At 39.0% G+C, this 22341-nt stretch overlaps 2 protein-coding genes across 10 annotated transcripts in view; one reads left to right on the forward strand and one right to left on the reverse strand.

Annotated features, from left to right (window-relative positions):
- Window positions 1–890: 890 nt before the first annotated feature.
- On the reverse strand, window positions 891–5934 carry LOC103470206 (IDNK gluconokinase). 2 transcript variants are annotated; one of them, XM_017306498.2, is made up of 6 exons: window positions 5674–5934; window positions 4529–4606; window positions 4185–4215; window positions 4002–4088; window positions 2649–2692; window positions 891–2028 (listed from the first exon to the last, which is right to left on the reverse strand). In XM_017306498.2, exons 2-6 carry the CDS (start codon window positions 4564–4566, stop codon window positions 1683–1685), a joined length of 546 nt encoding a protein of 181 aa, XP_017161987.1. In that variant the 5' UTR covers window positions 4567–4606; window positions 5674–5934; the 3' UTR covers window positions 891–1682. The 2 variants fall into 2 exon arrangements, with proteins under 2 accessions (XP_017161987.1, XP_081466825.1); XM_081610699.1 differs by having other exon boundaries at window positions 4529–4601; window positions 5674–5933.
- Window positions 5935–6022: 88 nt separating this feature from the next.
- Window positions 6023–22341, forward strand: part of frmd3 (FERM domain containing 3) — a 53449-nt gene continuing 37130 nt past the window's right edge. For 2 of the 8 annotated variants that reach the window (XM_008418442.3, XM_081610698.1), the window contains exon 1: window positions 6025–6748. In XM_008418442.3, coding sequence (XP_008416664.1) covers window positions 6644–6748 — 105 coding nt within the window. In that variant the 5' untranslated portion in view covers window positions 6025–6643. Of the gene's footprint in view, window positions 6749–22341 lie in introns of all 8 variants that reach the window. The other 6 variants (XM_008418445.3, XM_008418446.3, XM_081610696.1 and 3 more) reach the window with 5 other exon arrangements.

Raw genomic sequence — 22341 nt, forward strand, 5'->3', positions numbered from 1 at the left:
CAGTCATCTTTAGTCTTATTAAATGTGAGGAATCCACCTTGAAAATTTGGTTGCTGCTTTTTGATGTTGACCCATAAAATGTGAAAAGACGTAAGATGAACTTGCTGTTTATTTCAAACACTTTCCAGTGGAAATTAGAACAAATATTTTAGATTTAATTCTCTTAACAAACTGACAACAGATTTGAAGTTTCATTCGATTAACTATAAAATATATATTTTAAAACAAATGTCGTGTAATTTTTAAAATTTTGATTAAATAATTTAAATGAAAAAGATGTCTAGTGGAGACCTGTATTTAATGATGGCCCATCATGCAAGTGTGAACTTCTACACTGCAATTTACAAGATGGTCGAGAACCTCTGAACGTCTCTAAAAATCCTAAAATGTATGGAATCTGTAAGAATTAAATTCACTTACGTCGGACTCAACCAGCCTTGTGGTTAAACCAGGACGGATCAGGACATACGAGCATTAAACCTCAACAGGTTTGATTCAGCTCTTTTGAGGTTTCAAACATTTTAACTGCACAGAATAACAAAGATTCCCCAATTTAGGTGGAAGGGGAAAAACTTTGAAGTGGTGCATTTCTCAGCTTTAATACACGGACACAGATTAGGATGTTATCCTGAAGTAATACTAGAGTAAAGCTTCTCGGTGCTTGTCTAAGGTAGATTGTTTCTTTAAAAGCGGACTCAGCTTTAGAAAAACGGCAGCAAAAATCCCCCAAATCAGGTGTACCAAGTCTGCAGAGAGACGCCTGAGGCTGAACCTGCTGCAAAGCCGAGAATCCCTCCAGCTAAACCTGGAAGGTTTCAGACAATCTATAGGTTTAACATTCATTCAACCAAGACATTTGTTTCTGGTAGGAAGTGGAGCAGGCATACCCAAAAGATTAAAACAACTATTTTTATTTGCATATAATAAAAAAAAATAAATGTTTAATATTTTATGCCCTTCTCAATAATCAAAGGCAAAATCTTTATAGGCATTGCAGCAATCAAACTCTCCTTATATATGAGCTCCAAATGTTTGAGAGTGGAAGGGCTCCTTGTCATCACCCTAATCTTCAGCTCCCTTCACAGATTCCCAATCAGATTTAATCCAGTCGCTCTAAAAACATTAAGATTACCTCCAGTGAGAAGAAACAAGTTGGCAAAATGTAAAAATTACTTTAAACTTAAATCTGCCAGGAGTATAAATAATTTAAACCTCAACTTTGCATAAATTTTTACTTTTTATAATCTTAAAAACATTTTACTTCAAATCCTTTTACTCATTGTGAGAAAATTTTCTAGGATTGCACTTAGTGAGCAGGTATGTGATCATAAGGTAAACTTCTATCATCTTGTTAATTCCCATAAAAAGACAATTGATTATAAAAATATTATTTCTTTCGGGGAGAAAAACGCGTATGACAACACACAGCAATAAATTCTGGACTTCATTTTTTGAAAATAAAAAAGTAGGTTAAGAGATGAGGGAAATGATCATAAAGACTTATTACTATGTAGCAAATAATGTGCTTATTACTCATATGTAACATTTAAGACATCTGGATTTGAAGGTCTTTTCAGGGCAATAAAGCAAACGTTCAGTTCATTTACCCATGAAAAAATGGGTAAGAACCACTCAAGTAATAAACCGCGTATTGTTCCCGTTCATTTGCCACGATTCCCGCTTCACAACTTCAGACTCTCAATGTGCCTCTCTACTTCCAGGATCATCTCGTTCCGGCTTTTCCTGATGTCCAGGGTGAGCGCGTTCTCCTCGTCTGACGGAGGCTCCAAAATATCAAACTGGGAGCGCAGCAGATCTGCCTTCATGTAATGTCCCTGTCGGGCCACCATCCTCTGGTGAATGAGATCGTAGTCGCCATGCAGGTAGAGGAAGAAGACCTCTGGAGAGGAGGGAAGTGAGGCGCTACTGGTCGGTGCCACCGCCGTGGAGCCATGGAGGAGGATCTGCCGGTAGAGGCGCTTCAGAGCTGAACACGCTAAAACAGCGTCTGAGCCTGAAGACCTTTCTCTGTGATGGGAAAACGTGAACATGAATTTAAATATTGAAATGTCAGAAACTTTCCCTGATATACTGCATGGTTACTACTATTTTTAAAGTGAGGAATGAACTAAAATGTCAAAGTTTACTTTGGTCACAAAGCGACGGAGAGGATGGAGAAAAAAGCAGCACGATGATGAGCAGGCGGTGGAAAAAAACAAAACAAAAAAAAAGGATGTATGGGTGCCCAGGAGAAGCCGTCTTTGATGTCACCGGAGGCATTTTAACATCTTCACTTCTTCTCCTCATCCTCTCTCTCTAAATCTGCTTTTTCTCCCCCAAACTCCCCTCCCAGTCGCTGCGGTTTTCAGCTTAATTTTCAAACCCATTTTTGATATTTTTTGATCTTTCTGAATAATTTTCTGCCTGCTACTTCCTACCTCACCTCTATGCTTTAGAAATTTGTAAAACTGAATCTGGTTTGCTTCCATCAATAGAAATATCAGGTATTTCATTGCTGCATACAATAGTGCAAAGAATCTATAACGTTAAGGATGCAGTTAGATTTGATCTAAAATATGTTAGTGTTAGTACGGGTGTGAGCCAATGTCATAAAAAAGAATATTTGTGAGTCTCTGTACGGTTCTCACCTCTCAATGACTTCATGTAGTCTGAGAAGCCAAGGAAGTCTGTCCTGAAAGACAATAAATAATAAATTACGATGTTTTCAGTTCAATGTCGTAGATGCTGAGGTAATAAATATAAATCCTAAACATATTTTAAGAAAAAATGGGTTAGTTCTTTTATGTAATTAGGTCAGATATTAGGTAAAAAGTCTGAGAACGTTTACAGTGCCAGACAGATTTTTTTTGTAAGCAAATTGAAAACAAGTAAGATTCCTTTGAGAACTAAGAAATAAAATTAAATGATGTAACATCTGTAACTGTAAAGCAGCAGAAATCTCAATACTTTGATTCACACTAAGGGCTCGTTTTAAAGACACTCGACACATAAAACTTGTTTAGGTGATGTAAATAAAACTCAAGCAAACAAATCAGGCAGAGACGGTGAGATCTGAGATCAATGAGCTCCATAACAGAGTCTCACACCTTTAGGTCCTGGCTTCCACTCATTTTGTTTATGCCAGCCTCACTCTGCCAACTAACACCAGAATGAAAGGCTTGTTGTCACGAAAGCCTGACAGTAATCTTTTATTTACATTTCTGCTTCGTTCCATCATTTAATCTCAATCTGCCAACTGTTGACTGTCACTGAATCGTGGCGGCATGTGTTGGACGGAGGTATTCCTCCGCAGCCTTCAGAGGAAACCTCTGTGTGGGAGGTGATCATCTGTCACCAAACAGCAAAATGGCGCCAAATGCTGCCAGATTCTCTCTGCCGGGAAGGAAAGAAGAACGGACACAAAGAAAAAAGAAAAAAATGACAGGAGGGGTGATGGAAGGAGACAATGAAGAGAGGATTCTTTCTTTGGACTCAAAGAAAGAATAAAGTATGGGAAGACTTCACTGAAGCAGAGAAGCAATGGAAACGGGGTGGTCGTTTTATGTCGTAAGAGTAGGGAAAGTATATATAAATACTGGTTGTAAGCCATAACGGCAATAATAATATCTGCAGTTGGCCCAAATTTCTTATAACGGTGCATCCCGAGTTTTATGAAATGGGTAGAAGAGTCTGGAAATACAAGTGTGATTCAGTTGTCAATCCAGTTGTCAAGCTTTGTTTTGGTTTAGGAGAATAATTTAATCTCTGGTAATAATTTACACTTAACTAAAGCTGACATGAAAACCTACAGGACATTGTTAGTGTGGAAACATTTGGAGCAAGGTATACACTGTTTGTCCTGTTATTATCCTATTTTAATTGAGTTGTCCTGACAAAGCTACAGAGCTCCCCAATGTTTATGACAAAATCATAGTTTCTGTAACTGACGGGTGAAATACAAAAATGCACACAAACACACGTGTGCAGACTCCTGGGCCGACCTGGTCTGTGAGCGGTTCTCCACGAGCCATCTTCTCAATGTTCTCCTGCGGGTGGAAGTTGTCGCCTTCATAGAAGGGCCAGCCGAGCTGAGGAGAACCAGGTCAGTATAAATGTCCTTCATTATGAACATAACGCCAGCAGAGAGTGTTGTGTTTGAGTAGTGAGCCGTCCCAAGTTTTTACCTTTTCAGAAAGGAATGTTCCCAAACTGGTTCTGTTTTCCCAAAAAGAACAAGAAAGAAAACCAGACAAAAATGAGCTAAATTATTAAACTAATGTTCACAATACTTTTCTGTGTTAGGTAGACAAATAATTGCTGGAAATCAGACATTGATTTAATAATAAACCTAATTTCAGTCATCCTGTTTTCAGAGTGGAGTGATTTGAAGTGAATGACAATACCTCACAAAGGTTGGATTATTTATTAAATGTATCACTTGATAAGCAACTTTGTTTTATTCATGTATCAAAAATCACAGATTTTTAAAGAACAATAGTTAGTGACCCCTATAAGAAGACATACGTACTTTCCACAACCCGAGACTCCCATTATGATGTAGATCATTTTGTCTGTGATGTTCAGAAGTCTCAACGCGCGCCCTGCGCTAAAACAAATGATACAACGAATCAAATATTGCATAATCAAGAGTTGAAGGTTACAGATCCTTCTAGCAACTAAATTAATACCACAGCTTTAAAATGAATGTCTTTTTTTTTATTGAAGTAACATTTTCTTACACTGAATAAAAATCAAAATGCAATCCAATATGTGTTGATTTAGTTAGAAGAAAAACACATTTAGAGAAATAGTTTTATATAAAACCAATGGTTCCTCAGTCATTGCTACACTTAACTGCAAAATAAATGTAACTATTTTTACACTATATTTAACTTTTTTAAATTGATCAGCTTGTCTAGAAAATGTCTAGTAAAGGCATGCTGTTATGTTGTGGTATTTATATGTAAAGCCACAAATGCCAATTTCAAGGTGTAACCAAATGTTGTCTCGTCATTATATACAGTAAACAGAATAACTTAGGTTAATAAAGTCTCAAAAGCGCAGAAGGCCAATCTAATCAAGTCTCCGGAACAACAGTTACAATTCATCTACACGCCAACAGATTTCTGTGGCATGTTTTCATCTGCACATATAGTTTTGATGAGTTTTGGTCAAATGAGACCAATATAGAGCTTTTCTGCTGTCCACTTAAGGAGAGTTTAGCTTGAAACAAAGGTCAAATATGTGGAAAATGATCTCATGCCCACTGTAAAGTATGGTGGAGGATTTGTGGTGCTGAGGGCCTGTTTTGGTTTTAAAGGACCTTGGTAGAAGAGCAATGCATCATGAACTCTTTTAAATACTTTTGAATCCTAAATCATATTAAAGTCTGTAGGATGAGTAGAAGAGAAGGAAGAATAATATAGGACTGTTAGAGAGAAAAAGTCCCCCACTAGTTATTCTCCAGCCTTGTGAAATGTTACAAGACTAAATGCTGTCCTGTTGTAAAAAGTGCTGACAGAAGGAGTAGCTACCAGTGACTGCGATGCAAAACTGTCCTATTTTTCAGCGTAGGATTCTCTAACAATTTAAAATGCTGCAAAAATTAGTTCAAGGCTTTTTTATGCATCTTTGCAAGCGGTCCAAACAACTGCACACAGTATACCGACTCACCGTTAGCCTACAGTGATTGGACAGGTGCTGTTTCCGTAGCTTCTGTCACAGCAGCAGCAAAACAATAAATGGAGAAACCCTGCTGACAAACGGCCCACTTTATTTGTTAGTGTATGTAAAACTCTCTGAGAGGGCACAACGCCTCAGGGCTCAGCAAAGATAACCCAACAAACGCATTACTGCAGCTCCGAAAGCGCTTGGACCGTGGCCACGAGTTGTTTTGATACGTAATGACGCACGCCGCTTACGTTGACAATTTAAAGGTACAGGGTCCTCGACTCGCGTTACATCAGAATAAATAGGGACGTCTAAGCTGGCCTTGACGTCATTATTGCGGGCAATTTAGGGAGTTTGGACCAGAAAGGCTTAAAATAAAATAAAAATGTATGAATATATGTAAATTAAGTAATTAATTATTAATATTGTTTTATTGTTTTATTCTATAAAATGTATGTGATTGCACTTAATTACAAAGAAATATATAATCACATTATATAAAGGGAGAGATTTAGAATATTGTTTGGAAATCTGAATGCAGTTGTCAGACTTCACTGCAGCGAATCCACATTAATCTTCGGCATAAACAAAGTGATGGAGCTGAAATTTGATGGACACACACAGCGGAAGCAGGGTTAAACCAGACGGAGAGAGAGTGAGGGAGAGGAGAAAAGCCATCATCTCTCCTGGAGATCAATAAGCGGGCCACACAGAGAGCAGACGGATACAAGCCTTCCTCCCTCCCGCTCTGTCGCATCCATCCATTCTCTTATCCATCCATCTATCCATTCATCCACCCATTCATCTCCAAGGGCGGTTCAAGGGGTGACGAGACCAGACGGACACATGTTATGCCGTGCGTAAAGCGTGACCCCTCGGTGTGTTTTTTACACGTTTTTTTTTTTGTTTTTTTGCATCTGTTTCGCACTTGGAGACACTGACATGAGGAGCTGAAACCGACACCGACCCAACAATGAAAATGCTCCGGTTTCGCAGCCCCAGCATCCGCTCCTTGGACCAGGAGGTCCTCTGCACGATCCGATTACTGGACGACTCCGAGATCTCCTGCACCATCCAGGTAGAGGAATGACAACCTTGTTGATATTACTATTCGTTTCATTTATACACACAGACAAGAGGCAAAATGAGACAGTAATAGTCTACCCTCATGGTGAATATCACTATCAGGATGTTTACTTGGAGGAACAGCATTTGCGCGCATCCTTCCTGCAGTTTGCATGCTGTAATTTACTGTGGACTGGTTCTCTTTGCTCTACATACTAAAGAGAGACAAGCATTTGTGATGAGAAATATTAATGTGAGTCACAGTGAGAGAAGTTATAATGAACTTTGCTCCATCGTCAAAAACGACACGATGGAGCTCCCTGGGCTTGGTGGGAATTATGGTAAATATTTAGGGGTTGTTCATTGCAAATATCCAAATAAAGTTGGATTAGTGGAAGGTTGATGTTGGTGTTTACTTCTGTAGGCACCCATAGATGTGATAAATTTTACTACTAAAACTAAGAAAGTGATCATAAAGCTCTCAGAAGAAATTAATTTTGCTTTGTGTTGTTTTAAGTTACAAATCTTTGGACTTTATTTTATGAGATTTATTTTATATTTCTCACCTACTAAGGTTATATGGATCTCATCTGACTTTATTTCCAGTTTATTTCCATTTTAAATGCAGCTGCTTGTGGAGTCTGAGAGTTCACAAGATTCTTATCTAATTTGACTCAATTTCTTACCTGCTACTGCTGTACACTTCCACTAATTTGGCTGTTAATCATGTTGCTGAAAGATAATCATCAGTATGAAAGCATTCGAGCAAATTAAGGTGTGGCCAGTGTCAGTGTTTAGTTTCAGGTTGCAGTATGTTCCAGAACTGCAGCTTTCATCTCCAACTGAGATCAGAGGAGGTTTTTTTATCCTTAAGTCTGGTTACTAACTGGTAACAAAGCTTACAAGTTTACATTCATCATAAGCAAAAATGTCATAAATTTTGGAATATTTCCTTGAGCTGCTTTTCTTTCCTAGCTGGAATGATTCAACAACATAAAACATAAGAAAACAAAAGTTGGGTGTACAAGTTTGAATTTTTTATGAATTTTCTCTAATCACAGATTGATTGAAATTATACATACATATCAAATTGCATCCAGAAATACCCCAACTATTATTTGATAAAATTTCAGCAGAAAAACCATGCACTGTGTGTAGCTACCAACCTTCTGACTTAATTCTGCCTGGATATTTGTCGTCTCTTCTTACCAGAAATGGTAGAACAATTGCTTGTTCTTTTGTTTGTTTTTTTGTTTTTCTGACAGAGTTTTCTTAAGTTTGAAGTTATTACAGAAGCTTAATGTTAGTCTTCTTTGTTAATTCAGAAACTATCTTTGATGTGTCTGTGTTTAAATTATGACGAGCAGTCATTTTATGATTCATTCAAACCAGACATAAGTTCATTTTACCTCACCTTGCCTGTTGATCGAGAAAGAAGCACCTGCTCCAAAATTGACATCCAGGTTTAAATCGGACAAAAAGCTCCTGGTCAGAGAACACAAATAGACTGATTGTAGGAGTCAGCACTGTATCACCTGTCATCCATGGTGGTGGCAGTGTCATGCTGTGGGGTCTGATTTCTACCTGTGCTACGTGTACATTGCACAAAGCGGATGTAATAATGAAGATGAAAAGCTTCCTCCAAATCATTCACCCTTACATCAAATCAACATCTAGTTAAAACAAGACACAACAGGATGTTTCAGCAGTGGAACTAACTAATAAAAACTGGCTCTGGGACAGATATATCAGGCTACAACATTTTAAAAGAAAGTCTGTCAGCACTGCCTAGAGCAGCTGCCAAATATCCTGACAGAATTTTGCTAGTGGAGCTTTTTGATGGCTAAAGAAAGCATGTAGTTGATGTACAGCTTACTAAATGACATTTATGCAAATAGTAGCCAGTAGGAACGTATATTTTTCAGCCTTCATGAATAACTTTTCCTACAAGCAATAGACAAATGGGATCTAAAAAGTGGCTGAAAAACTAAGAGAAAAATTGTTGAGGGTATTAACGCATATGTCCTCAACATCTATCTAAAGTTTTGCGAAACTGAAAAAATTCCATGAAAGTGCATCCTGCTGGTTGATGTTTCGAGATCTTTTAGCGCAGTTGCGCATTTTTTATTTTTTATTTTTGTAAATGGCTCAATCTGTAAGTGCAGCACTTTGTCTCAGAAGTAGTTGCCGACATCAGCATTGTTGTTTCACTCCGGATGACTAAACAGCCTCGCTCCGTGTCCTGCTAACCATCTTTGTGATACTCTGCATGTATCCAATCAATCATTAAAAAAAACAGCATTTTATGCACAAACAGAAATGGATGGAGCAGAGTGTGAGGTAGTTTGGTGTTCACAAAACACCAAAACACTTGTGTGTTTGTCTCTTTGAACACTCAGAAACGTATTAAGGTGTGTGTTCGCATCAGAAAACATGAAAGTGTAGACTTTCACCAGGAGATGCTGAAATGCACTCTGAAATAGGTCTAGGGCTTTTAACCAGCATTTGTCTGAATTATCAAGAAATGGACATTTACGTTTCCAGCTGACTGCATTTTCCTGGGCTTTCTTTAATGGCTTTGTGTTCCGGTGCTAAGCTGCTCCTTCCTACATATTTCATGACATCCTGATCTCGTCACAGTACACTTCTGCTGCTCAACAGCACTTCTCTTCTTTCTATTGTGTAAAGACTATTGGCTCTGGAATTAGTTTTCTCTCCACAGTGTCATCATCTGTCTTATTTTATATATTCTGCTGTGCTGTGTATGTAGGTCAGGATATCAGTGACAGCGGTAGATTAAACAGAAGGAATCAGAAGAATCGGATGAAATTTAGCATTTTGAAAATTGTGCATAGAGAGAGTCTGACTTGTTCATTCCAATTTTCAGACTTAGAAATATTGGACCAAACTGGTTTTCTACTGAGATGTCCAGTCAGATGGAACTGGAGGTTGTACAAAAGTGTGGCTTGACCAGCTGAGTGGCTTATACCAAAAGTGGTATGTGAATCGAAATTTTTACTTCTATCTAAATCCAGTAGATAATTTAAGAGCTTTTTAAGGCTTTTAGAGAATTTTAGATCTTCTGTGAACTGAAGAATCATCATATTCAGACCAGCATGAAAACTACAGCAATGTTTTTATTTTATTTTGAATATCTTAAAAATAACTAGTCTAAAATAACTTTTATGCTTTTAAACTAGCAACTAGGATATTATGATACTGAAAATGGCTAGAAAGAGGCAGGTCTGTAGTTAGCGGAGAACATGTGGTTTTTATACTTATCTTTAAACGCAACAATTATTATAACTAACTGAATATTATTAAATCTGAAGGGTTTTTTGCCCCAATATCCGACTTTGTGGTAATTCCTAAAATGGAGAAAAGAGAATCAATCATGAAGGCAGTAGGATTTAGAGCAGTTAGGCCATTAAATGCAACATGATGCATACAGTTTGAGTTACAGCTATAAGTGCAAATGATATAACATCTTCAGGAAACTGACTGACACAGAGTGCTATCTACTCACCGCTGTTTACTACAATCATAAACAGCTTATTTTGCCAGCCAATATATCTGTGGCGGAAATGAAAATGTCAAGTAAGAATTTTGACTTAACATATTACTAACTTACACACAAATTGCAGAAGAATCAAGCTTGAATCTTTGTGTAATTCATTTATTTATGTAATCTTGTATTCAAACCTCTTTGAATACAAGTTTGAATACAAGATTGAAGGAATTTCAACTGGTGTTTCACGTGACTGATGGCAGACACTCTGTGTTTGAGTTCTGGCCCTTTACTACATGTGTGATGTTTCTCTTCCCACTGTTCCTCTTTTCTAGTTAGTAATAAGTAAAAGACACCAGTCCTACAAAACCTTGAAAAAGAACTGAAGTGAAATGAAATAAAGCATGTTCTTAACAGGATTACCAAGCAGTATGAGAAGGAAGGAAGGAAAGAGAAGAGCTTGTCTTGTTTTATTAGATTACAGTTAGAATAACACAAAGGTTTAAATCTGTTATTCATGCCCAAGTGAAGCGTCCTACCACTGTCTCTTCATACTTTCACAGCTATGCGCTATTCATTTCAGCGAGTTTTATTTGATCTAAATTCAGTTTACTTATGTTTTCTTAGTATTAAGTTAAAATGTATTTTATTACTTGTGTCAAAGATTTTTGGTATCCATGGATTTTTGGCCCATGGCTCTTGACTGAATTGGAGAAACTGAGTCAGGTTTGCAGCCAGCCTTGCTTATGCATAACTTTTCAGCTCAGTAGGACGGAGATCAGGGCTTTGTGATGGCCACTCCGAAAAGAAATGCTTTGGATCATTAACCAGTTATAAGAGCAATTTGTGCTCAAGGTTTTACTTCCTGGCTGAAGTATTGGCATGTTGCTTTAATATTTCCTTATAACATAACATTCTTGATGTTTGTTTTGTAAAGTGCGCCAGCCTTTCCTCCTGTAGAAAATCACCTCCACTTTATATAGTGTTGTTACCTTCACACTTCTAAGTTAGAACAGGGTTCTTCATTTTTCATATTCACCAGTAGCCATTATGGTAAAAATATTTACAGCTTAATTTCATCACTCCACATGACATGTTTCCAGACATTAAGGTTTGTGTAAACCGTAGTCCAATTTTTTTTTCTTTCTATGAGCCAATTACTTCTTCCTCACTGAATGACCTTCCAAAATACCGGACTGGTTTAACTTGAGTCAATGACAGACACTCTTTTACCATTTTTCATTAAACCACGTTGATTTCTTGAACACAGAGGCCATTTCTTTCCTGAACAGTATGTGAGGGTTAAACATTCCTATGAATTTTATGGGTATAAATCATGGTGGTTATATAAATGGACTTAAAACAAGAGAATCTTAGTCTGATTTAATTTCAGAACGTGACAGAAAGTGTTATGTTTCCTTGAGTTAATGTAAACATCTGCTTCCAAATTTGTGGTCAGATCTTAATAGTAAGACAGATAGGAAGTCTGAGGAGATGTTTGTGTGTTTATGTGTGTGTTTGTTCATGCGTAGTGTGTTTTCCTCATGTTTGTGTTGTGGCCTACAGGGCCGTGTTCAGTCAGACCCGCTGCAGGAGAGACATGTCAAGATCAATACACTCTGACCTCCTCTCATTTCACCCCCTCCTTCACTCTTACTCCCTTTCTTCTCATCCTCCCATCTGTCCCTTCAGTGCCTTCTTCTACTTTATTCTCTTTTGCTCCCCCCCTCCACTTCTCCTCTGCCCCACTTTCAGCTTCATCCCCGTCAGACCACCGTTTTCTGCTCAATTATCTACCCTTTTGCTGCCTCGCTCTTTCCTGCTTCTCTGTGACACATCATGTTTAATTAAGGAAGATCACTGTTCTTCATGAGGCCAGCATCAGTCAGCTGTCAGTGATAAAAATGTGTTTGCGTGTGTGTGTGTGTGTGTGTGTGTGTGTGTGTGTGTGTGTGTGTGTGTGTGTGTGTGTGTGTTTGAGGACAAGCGAACCTCTAAAAGCAATCAAAGCTATTCCATAAAGACCTTAATTCACCGTGGAAGAGATGATTGGATTCCATTGTGTCAACTTTAAAATTATAATCTGAGATGAGTCAGCAATACATTATAAACGCAGTTTATTTAAGGAATCATTAAGATGATAGAATCGCGTCATGCTATCTCTGCAGTTTGGGCAAAGAGATGTGTGTTTGTGAATAAACCCAACACTCTCCTCTTGTTTCAGCTTGCAGCCATTATTTGAAGCAATTTATAAATAGCATCAGTTTTCTATTCTTATCCCACTCGCCGGCATCTCTTTGATGTTTTGCCCAAGATGACTAAAGAGAAATAATCCTTTCTGTGACTGTTGCTTGCGAAACAACAGGAAGCAGCAAGAGATCAGGCGGGACCGTATAATTAAGGAAGCGACTTGTCAACAGAAGCACAAGTGGGCACAAAACTTAGAAGGCTGATAAGAGATAATGTGGGTTATACGTATATTGTAGCTGGGAGAGAGTGACACTGAAAATCGAAGGAAAGGAAGAAAAAATGTGATGGCGTGGCTGTGGAAAAAAAAGATTAAGTAGATTAAAACATCAAAGGGATTCAAAATGAGCTCACAGATGTTTTTTTTTTTTTAATGGAAGACGGGCAGGAAAAGAATAAACATAAAAATAAAAACGTGAAATAAAAACTGTTTAAATTGTCATCAAAGAATAAGAAAGCTCAGTGTAAAAAAAAATAAATAACAGAAGGAGACGGGTGTCATTAGGGTCCATTTACAGAAACTAGTTTCCTTTGAGACTCTATGAGCTACAGCGCATCAACTTTAATGAAGTAGTTTTTTAATGTAGTAATTAACATGTTGCAGAGATTAGACGTGTTTAAAAACAATTTTTTTCAGATGTAGAAGGTTAATCTCAATCATGTAGTTTATCATGCTTTTTGCAGTGTTTTGTATTGTTGTCTTATTTCGCGAAGGAGACAAAATGGTTTCCCGAACTTTGCGCTTTCTTATAACCACATATTTTGGACCTAAAGTCTCTAAATTACAGCACAAACACTTAAGAACTGCAAAACACACAGAGTGATATGAAACATTATTTACTTCTTCACAGTTTTTTTTCTTGTCTCTTTTTGTCAAACACATTTTGGGCCATCAAACTAATTCTAGCATCAGACAAAGATAACCTGAAAGAATACAAGAAGGGGAAAAAAGTGTAGCATCAGCATCAGAAAGCAGATTTTTTCCATACATGTTCAAACATGTGTGGCAGAAACAAAGGAAATCTGAAGGACAAATTGTTTTCAGAGCACTTACTGTGTCTCTTTATCTAGATTAAAGCACAAACATTTTCTTTTTGCATGTGACAAACCTACATACAAGAAAATGGAATAATTTTCTTCTACCCCAACAAAAAGAAGTCCCTAATAACCAAATGGCATACAACATATCTTTTTTTTTTCACACAGTTCCTCCTTTGCGTGGGCATAGTTTTGAAATGGCTGGAAACAAAAAGTGCTTCATGCGTTCGGTCAGTGCTGCATCTGCAGTCGTGTTGGTATCGTCACACTTTGTTAAATTTCCAGCTTTACAGAGAGAGACGATGTTCCATTAAACGCGAACGTCTTCAGCTTCATATTTCATAATTTATAGCTCTTCCTGTGAGCAGATTAGCATGTGTGCACAGCCATGAAATTCAGTGTTTGGAGCTGCAGACAACATGCTTTTACAAAAGCACATGTGTGTGTTTGTGCAAGCCTTTGTGCCTATGCTGTGTGTAAATATGAGCATCTTCAGAACATGACAGGCAATGAAAAGGTCATTGGTTTCTTTCCCTGCACTCTGGGACAAGGTCACTGTTATCGCTCAAAGGGATGTAGAGAGTCGCCAGCAAAATGGCAACAGAAACCTAATCTAAGGTAGATTTAATTTAATTGTTTAAATGTAAAATCTAATGTTTTAAATGTTAACCAAGGATGTTCTTTTAAATCCTAGTAGGTATGCCAGATTTTCTATGCATCAATCTTCTATATCTGGTTCATCCAATCAGGATTGCAGGGGCTATGGTGCATATCTACTGTACCACAGGTTAAAGTTTATCGTGATTTGAGACAAACACACTAATATGAAAGAAAAGTTTAGAGTCAACCTTACATGCATGTTTGAGTTCTCAGGAAATGAGACTCCTTACAGAAAATCCATACTTGTATGGAAAGAACATGCAAACTCAACAAATTTAATTCACAGCTTCTGACTGTGAATAAAACCCAGGAACATCTCCCTGTAAATTATTCAGTGCTTTGTGTTGCCGCCTGACTAAGTTGTACCAAATACATTTGTACATGTTACACAGAACAATAATCTGTCAGAAATGGAGGCAGCAATGGACTCGAACATACAGCTGATTTTGATCAAAGAATATGTTAAAATGGTCTAGTCAAAGTCCAAACCAAAATCAAATAAAAAAACCGGGATGTGAAAATTGCTTTTTCATAATCGCTCTCAATCCAATGTATATATAAATTATCATTTTTTTCTTCCACTTCACAATCATGCACCACTTGTAGTTGGTCTATCTCATAAAATCCCAATAAAAAACTTTGACGATTTTATTCATAACTAAAAAAGAATAAAGGTTACAAATTCAGTTGAAACACAAAACAAAACAAAACAAAACAAAAAATAACAAAGCCTGTACAGTAAGTACAACACGAAACTAAAACAAAATAAAATGTGTACTTGGAAAAAAGAAGTAAAAAGTACACACAGTTCACATCCCAAAAACCTGCGGTCCCTTTACCTCAGCTCTTATTATGCGCACTGAACCACTCCACTGCTTTTCCAGCAGCCCACTCCACGTCCATCCCATCGATTTGTCTCCGTTATATCCTCATCAAGGCCCCAAATCGATCTGTTCATTGGCTTCAAGCCTAATGTGTTTGGTGGCTTTAGATATATTGGCACTCTTAACAGTAGGACAAGAATGTTGCCTGACTTGCAGAAAAGCCTGCTCGTATTTTCCAATACCTAATTGGGGAAATGCTTGGCAAATGGGTCCAATTCCATTTTTAATCTTTATTTTCCCTGCAGACCAGCAGCAGTGAACATATACATAAAAATAAATCAGTTTGGTATTCATCTCTTTTAGTTGCTACGCTCTAAATTAGTTTGCATTCAGTATTAAACAGGACATATCCCTGTATTTAAACACTTACTCTCTTTTCTCTCCCCTCTGACTCAATTCCTACGGGGTTCGCAGACACGAACGCAAACCCCATTCGGCAGGAATTTCACACTTACTCTCTCAAAGCGTGTCAGCTCAGCCAATTAGGTTCGGCGTGTCATGAAATGAACTGTGTAGCAGTCGATAAGGAGGACTCATAATTGAGCTGGCATGCAAAATGATTAAATAACAAGTAGTGCTTAACTGGGGCAAGGCACCCTGCCAGTGTAGGAGTTCTTGTGGTCACTAAGTCTTGATCTGGTCAAAGAAATATCTTTCAGCTCTGTCAGACGGCTGCAATTAAAGTGTATTTTTAATCAACATCATTTACATTTATCTAAGAATAAGCTGTTGGAAGGTCCAGGTGCTCTGATATTTTTTTGTTTTTGAGTATGCACAGCATCTTAGTATCACTCCTTCATTTATTCATTCATCCCGCAGCGTAAGGGGTGTCTGCAGCTCGATGTCTCCGTTGTCTCCTCAGCTAATTGAAGGTGTATGAATCACTGACTTTAAAGGTTGTGTATACAAACAGCATTTATCCTTTCTGCACAACTGAGCGTTAGCAGACTGACAGGCTGTTGCTGAAAAACTGATTTGACGAACCAGTCAGAGGGAAAATGAAGGACAAGTACTGCTGGAAGTTTAAAGCTGTAAAACTGTATTTTTTAATGCCATGAAGTGGGAATGTTTTAAGTATTAAAACTTATTTTAATAAAGACACCTGAAATGAATCAGCATTTTTTTCAATTAGGCCCACAGCAAACTCTTGCTATTGTGTAGCTGATGCCAATGAGAAAGTGACTGCACAAGTTTAAATTTCATGAGAGCTAGAACAGAAGTCATGTTCACCATAAACTAAATAAACAGCATTTTGGTAAAAAGTGAACCTCATGCCAGCTGTGAAGTATAGAGATGGAGGTGTCATGATGTGGGACAGCAACACCTGATCAGCTCATTGTCATAAAATGTATCAGAGAGAGCTTGAGAAAAATGTGAGATCATGTATACAAAAATAAATACAACAGAACTGGGTCTGTAATACAATGATTACAATGATCCAAAACATACCAATAAACTGGTTGAGAATTTTGAAAAAGATTATTTAGACCAAACCAAGAATAGCACAAAAGACAAAAAACATAAATGTGTCCACTTCTTCAGGATGGAGTAAATTAAATTTTTTACCGCATCACATTTTCCTTTTTTTTTCTTCTTGTATGATTAGTGGATCAGAGTTGATTCCCACTGGTGGTCAATAGATTGTTAGCAGCAAAATCAAAAGGGTCAGGCTTTAGCCACTTCAAGCATTATGGATGCTGAGGTGAGTGACTCTTCATCATTGCAGACAGGATGTCTGCATAGTGTAACATGAGACATTGGCAATTGACATTTTTGTATCTCTAAGGTAAATTGTTGTACTGGAGATCAGAAATGGAAATGGCATTATTAAGGTTTAGTTCTAATTTTACTAACCTTTTAATACAAAGGTTCAGTCGCAGTCATGCCTGTGCATCGGATTACAAAAAGTTTCTTATCAGAGGCATGGAAGTGTGATGCATTTATTTTTATTCAGGACAAAGATGCAGCTGTGTGAGATGTAGGACAGAAAGAGCTAACAAAGAAACAGCAGAAACTTCTGAAAATCTCACCTCAGAAATATGCTTCCCCTTCGTTCTTTGTGTTCTTCTTGGTTTCTTGTTTTAATACACTAAATGTGCTTCTTTTTCTTTTCTTTTTTTTTGGCCAGATTAGCTTTTTGAATCAATCATTTAGGTACAAAGAAATTACATTGAAGGTATAATGTTGCATTTTTTCTAGTCAAACAAAAGTTCAGCACCAAGTTCAGTTTAGATCCTTGGATTTTGTCAGATATTTTCTTATGTTGACAAAAATGATCAATAAATAATTGTTAGTTTATTTGTTATAATTGTGGGAAAGCTGCTAAAAGTTTTTCCTCCTAATCCTACGTTGCGTTTGCAATGGCTTTCTTCAAGTGATCCGACTTTCTTTGCCAAACCAGAAAACTGCATGTATGAGTAAGTTGGTGAATTTAGGAGCGAGTGTGTGGATGGATGGTTGTTTGTCTTGTGCATTCCTGCGATTGCCTCCTTCTTGAGCAGGACAGAAAAAGGATGACTGTTGCATTTTTCTTATGCTTTTAGAAGAGTTGTTGCTCGCTTGTTGGCCATCATGTGGACTCTGCTGGCCGTGACGGTTTCTGTTTTACACGGGCAAGAAAAAAACTACAGAGTGGATTTGGACCCAACCGATGTCAAAGTGCACTTTGCCTTTGCTAAACTGAACACACTCGTCGCTGGTGCTCTGTTTAAAGTGTGTGTGGGTATGTGTGCATGTGTGTGTGAGTGGACTGAGAGAGTTCGGGAGAGACAGCACTTTGCTGTCATTAGGTGAGATCATGTAAAGACAGTATGACCGGGTTAATTTTTAATGTCCAGCCTTTGGAAATATAAAATATGCATCCAGCCCTTGTTGGACATGACATAGACTCTTTACATCTCTCTTCCACACTTTGTCTCTTTCTCTGCCTCACTAGTCAACCTTCCTGTCTCTCTGTTATATACTTTCTTTTTTTATCCATGTTTTGCTTTCCCTCTCTTTCAGCCTCTCAGCATGTATGGCCTTGTTTCACTCTGTCTGGTCGGGTTTTCTCTCTTCTTACTTGGCGTCTGTCCACCTCTATTCTTCCTCTGAATGTTTGCCCTGAGAACCAGACAGAGGGAAGGTGTTGTTTGATGATCTCACTGGAAAGCGCTTGAAGCGTTGCCGTTTTCACTCTGATTCTCCTATTCTCCTCCTCCCTCTCTGTCTGTTTGTGTTTGCTTGTTACATTTAACAGCTTGGTAGCTACGTTGTCACGGATCTGCTGGAAGTCCTTAGGAGATATGGGCAAATACACACCGACAGAGATGTGGAGCTTGTACAGAAAGAGGGAAGTCTTTCTATCCGTTCTGTAAACACACTCGTGTTTTCTCTCTATTTCTATGGACAAACCAATGGTGCATGATTCCAGATTCCAACTCAAAGGTCCCAGAGATCATAAACTGAACTCTGTTGCTGATATTTAGAGCTTAGGGTTGGATAAGGCTGTGCTGTGTTATGCTGAATTTTATTCCCACTTTATGATGAACACATGCAGCATCAAGATGACCTTAAAAGGAGGCCATTTTATTTCATAGTGCTATGCTTTTACACTTTCCATGTATATCCATATTTTAAGACAATAAGATACAAATACATAATAATTTATTTGTTAAAATGTTTCAAATAGTGGTACATATTTTTAGTTTTTTTTAAAAATGGTGTTACTCGTTAAAAAAAAGATATAAGCAAAAATGTGTTTTCTTGCTGAGGAATATGTTCGGACACTGTGACAGCTTGAGTTTGCTGCTGTGGCTGAAATAACTAAATGGTCCTTCTGTAATTCTTTTCTTCAGCTGAGAGATATATTTCTACACGGTCCAGTTAAAGTAACCCACACAACACATGTCAAGATCTGGGCTTTGACTTGATTTTACGTTCCAGTTCTGCTTCAGCTTTGACATTTTTTGACAGTCTCACATTTTCCTCAAGCAAACTTTGGTCAATGGTGGAATTCATACTGGATTTTGTGATAGGAAGCTGCAGCGGAGCATCCCTAATCATGACACTTCCTCCTCCATGCTTCACAGTCTGTATGAGCTTATTTTAATATGATGCTGGATTTGGTTTATTTGTCAGTTGTGGTGTAAAAAAATTATCTAGACTTTCCAAAGATTGCCTCTTTGAACACATTTCATCACAGTTTAACTTGTGTTGCCTCTTTTAATTGTTGTGGTATTTTTGGGGGACTTTATTGAATAAATCTGCTTGGAAAGCCACACCTGGGCATGTAGCCTGCTTTTTTATTTTATTTTATATTTTCCACCTGTTGACTATTTTTATTCAATAACAAAATGGCTGATTTAAAATTCTGTTCATCTTTTTAAAATAAATTAAAAGTCTTAAAGGTAATTTCTTAATTAGAAAGGTCATATTCACATGACTGTAAATGTGAGACATCTTGCTAGTACATTTGATAATTTAGCAGTCCTCCTGTACTATGTTTGTAGGATGTGCTTTTATGTGAACTCGTCTGTGTAATGTGCAGTTGTGTGCTTGTTTCATGTCTAATTATGTTCCACTGTGGAAAGCATTGACCTGAAATTTCCGGCTTCATCTATTTTGCATTTCATGTTAATGTTTTTTTTTCTGCTTTGCTCATTTTAAGGGTGAACTCAGGCATTGTAATTGTAAATGTTAAATATACACAGAGATACAGGTTTCACCAATAATCAAGATAGTTTTTTTAAAAATTGTTTTCATTGTAAGATTGTTCTGTCCCTTTTAAAGACTCATCTGTTTTGAGGCTTTTTGCTCATATTTATCAGCATTTACTGTCATGTTTCTGGCCCGTCTGCCTGCTATGTTTCTCTCCTCTGTACTCCTCATCAAGCTCATCTGGTTCACCTGCATGCTGCTGCGCTGGAGCACAATCAGACTCATGCCTTCCACCTGTTCACCAGCAGTTATATTCAGCTCTCAGGCAGGCAGACGGTGCCAGATTTTTGAAAGCCACCGAGTGAGTAGATATCCAGCGTTCTTCCTGACCTGACCACGATCACGAACACATTTTTGACCCTTGGATTTTCCTGCCTTGCCTCGCCCACGTCGGATTCTTCACTGGCTTCTGTTTTCTGGTCTCGACCCTGTTTCTGCCTTTTGACCTCTGCCTCCTGCCTCGCCCTTGGATATTGTCTGCCTGAGATTGCCTGCTAGTACTGGACCCTTTTTCCGTGACCTGACCACTGCTCTTCGCCCAACCCTCAGACGTTTGTCTGGTCCTGCCTGTCCTAAACCCTGTGCCTCCCAGTCCTGTCCTTCCCTAGGTGTGCCACTTGTCTCTTCCACTGTGCTACCTGGATCCCTCATCCCCCACACCACCAGGAAGGTTAGTGATCTTTTCCCTTACAGACTTTTGGCCTTCCCCTCCTACCTACAACCCTCTAACCTGTTTCTCTGTCCTCAGAGGTTCCTGTTCCTTGCTCGTGGTTCCCCGTCCCTATACCTGGTCCTCAATAAAGACCTTATTGATTTTTACTTTGTGTCTGACTGAAATTTCGGGTCCTCAGGTCTGAACATTACAGAAAAATCTGGCCAAACATGGACCCTTCGTCAGCACAAGATTGGCGCAGCAATGTTGAGAGTGCCATCAGTCGCCTTAATACTGGCATGAATGAAATCATTTCCACGCTTCGTAACATGTCTTCTCCTCCTGACCAGGCACAGCCACAGACACCTCCCCAACCAGCCCCTGCAGTTCAGCCCGCTGTGGTCAAGGAGCCTCGTCTGACCCCTCCCGAGCTATTTAAAGGAGACTCTGACCAGTGCCGTGCGTTCCTCGCTCTGTGTGAGATACACTTTGAGTTGCAGCCCTCCTCTTTCCCTACTGAACGCTCCAAAGTGGCATTTGTGATCTCACTTCTGTCCGGTAAGGCTAAACAGTGGGGGACAGCAGAATGGCAGAATGAATCAGATTCCTGTTTGACCTATTCTACATTCTCTAAAGAACTGATCAGGGTTTTCGACCCCATCCTCCCTGAGAGGGAGGCAGCTAGGGGGCTACTATCCTTGAAACAGGGGGGTAAGAGTGTAGCCTCTTACATCATTGACTTTCACCTGTTATCTGCAGACAGTAGCTGGAACCAAGAGGCATTAATGGATGTGTTTATGCAAGGTCTTAATGAAAATATCAAGGATGAATTGGCCACTCGAGATTACCCTAAGTCCCTCAAGGACCTTGAGGATCTGGCAACCAGGATAGACCTTCGCCTCGCTGAGAGGAGAAGGGAGAGACGTCACAACGAGGTTTCATCGACCCCATTTGGTCACTCAGGTTCTCGGTCCGAAGCCACAAGTTTCTCCTTCCCCTCAGTAGAGTCACCAGATCCTGAGCCGATGCAGTTGGGGAGAACAAGGATCTCCATGGAGGAACGTTGTCGCAGAAGGCAGTTTAATTTATGTTTTTATTGTGGAGGCAAGGGTCACATGGCGGCCAAGTGTCCATTAAAAGGGCAGGCTCAGTAGAGGATAGGGGAGTTCTACTGAGCCATAACATGTTGTCCATCTCCTCATCATTTTCTTTCTCTGCTAACCTTGTGGTCTCCTCCATTCCCCACCAGGTATCAGTCTTCATTGACTCCGGAGCTGATACAGAGTTCATGGATGAATCTTATGCCAGGGGCCTCAACATCAAGCTCCTCCACACTTCATCAGTCCATAATGTTCTAGCTTTGGATGGACATCATATTAGCCGGTCAAACCTCATCACAGAGAAGGTCAGCCTGACGCTTGGGGGTAATCATCAGGAGGAGATCACTTTTGTTATTATTCACTCACCACAGTTGCCCATCATTTTGGGGGCCTCATGGCTTAACAAGCATAATCCTCACATTGACTGGCAGGCCAAGGAAATTTTGGGCTGGTCAAGGTCTTGCTCTGCTACCTGTTTGCTCTCTGCCTGTACCCCTTCCCTTCCAGACAATGCCATCGAAGAAACTTACCCGGACTTATCCAAAGTGCCACCTGAGTACCACGATCTGAAGGAGGTGTTCAACAAGTCCCGGGCAACAGCCCTCCCCCCCCATAGGCCCTATGATTGTGCCATTGACCTCCTTCCAGGTACATCACCCCCAAGGGGCGTTTGTATTCACTGTCTGCTCCCGAGACCCAAGCCATGAGGAGGTATGTACAGGATTCTCTCAAGGCGGGTATCATTCGCCCGTCCTCTTCTCCTGCTGGTGCGGGGTTTTTTTTTGTTGGCAAGAAGGATGGTTCTCTAAGGCCTTGTAT

The sequence above is a fragment of the Poecilia reticulata genome, chromosome 9 (assembly GCF_904066995.2).
Source record: "Poecilia reticulata chromosome 9, P_reticulata-male-v2, whole genome shotgun sequence".
In the NCBI taxonomy this organism is placed as follows: domain Eukaryota; kingdom Metazoa; phylum Chordata; class Actinopteri; order Cyprinodontiformes; family Poeciliidae; genus Poecilia; species Poecilia reticulata.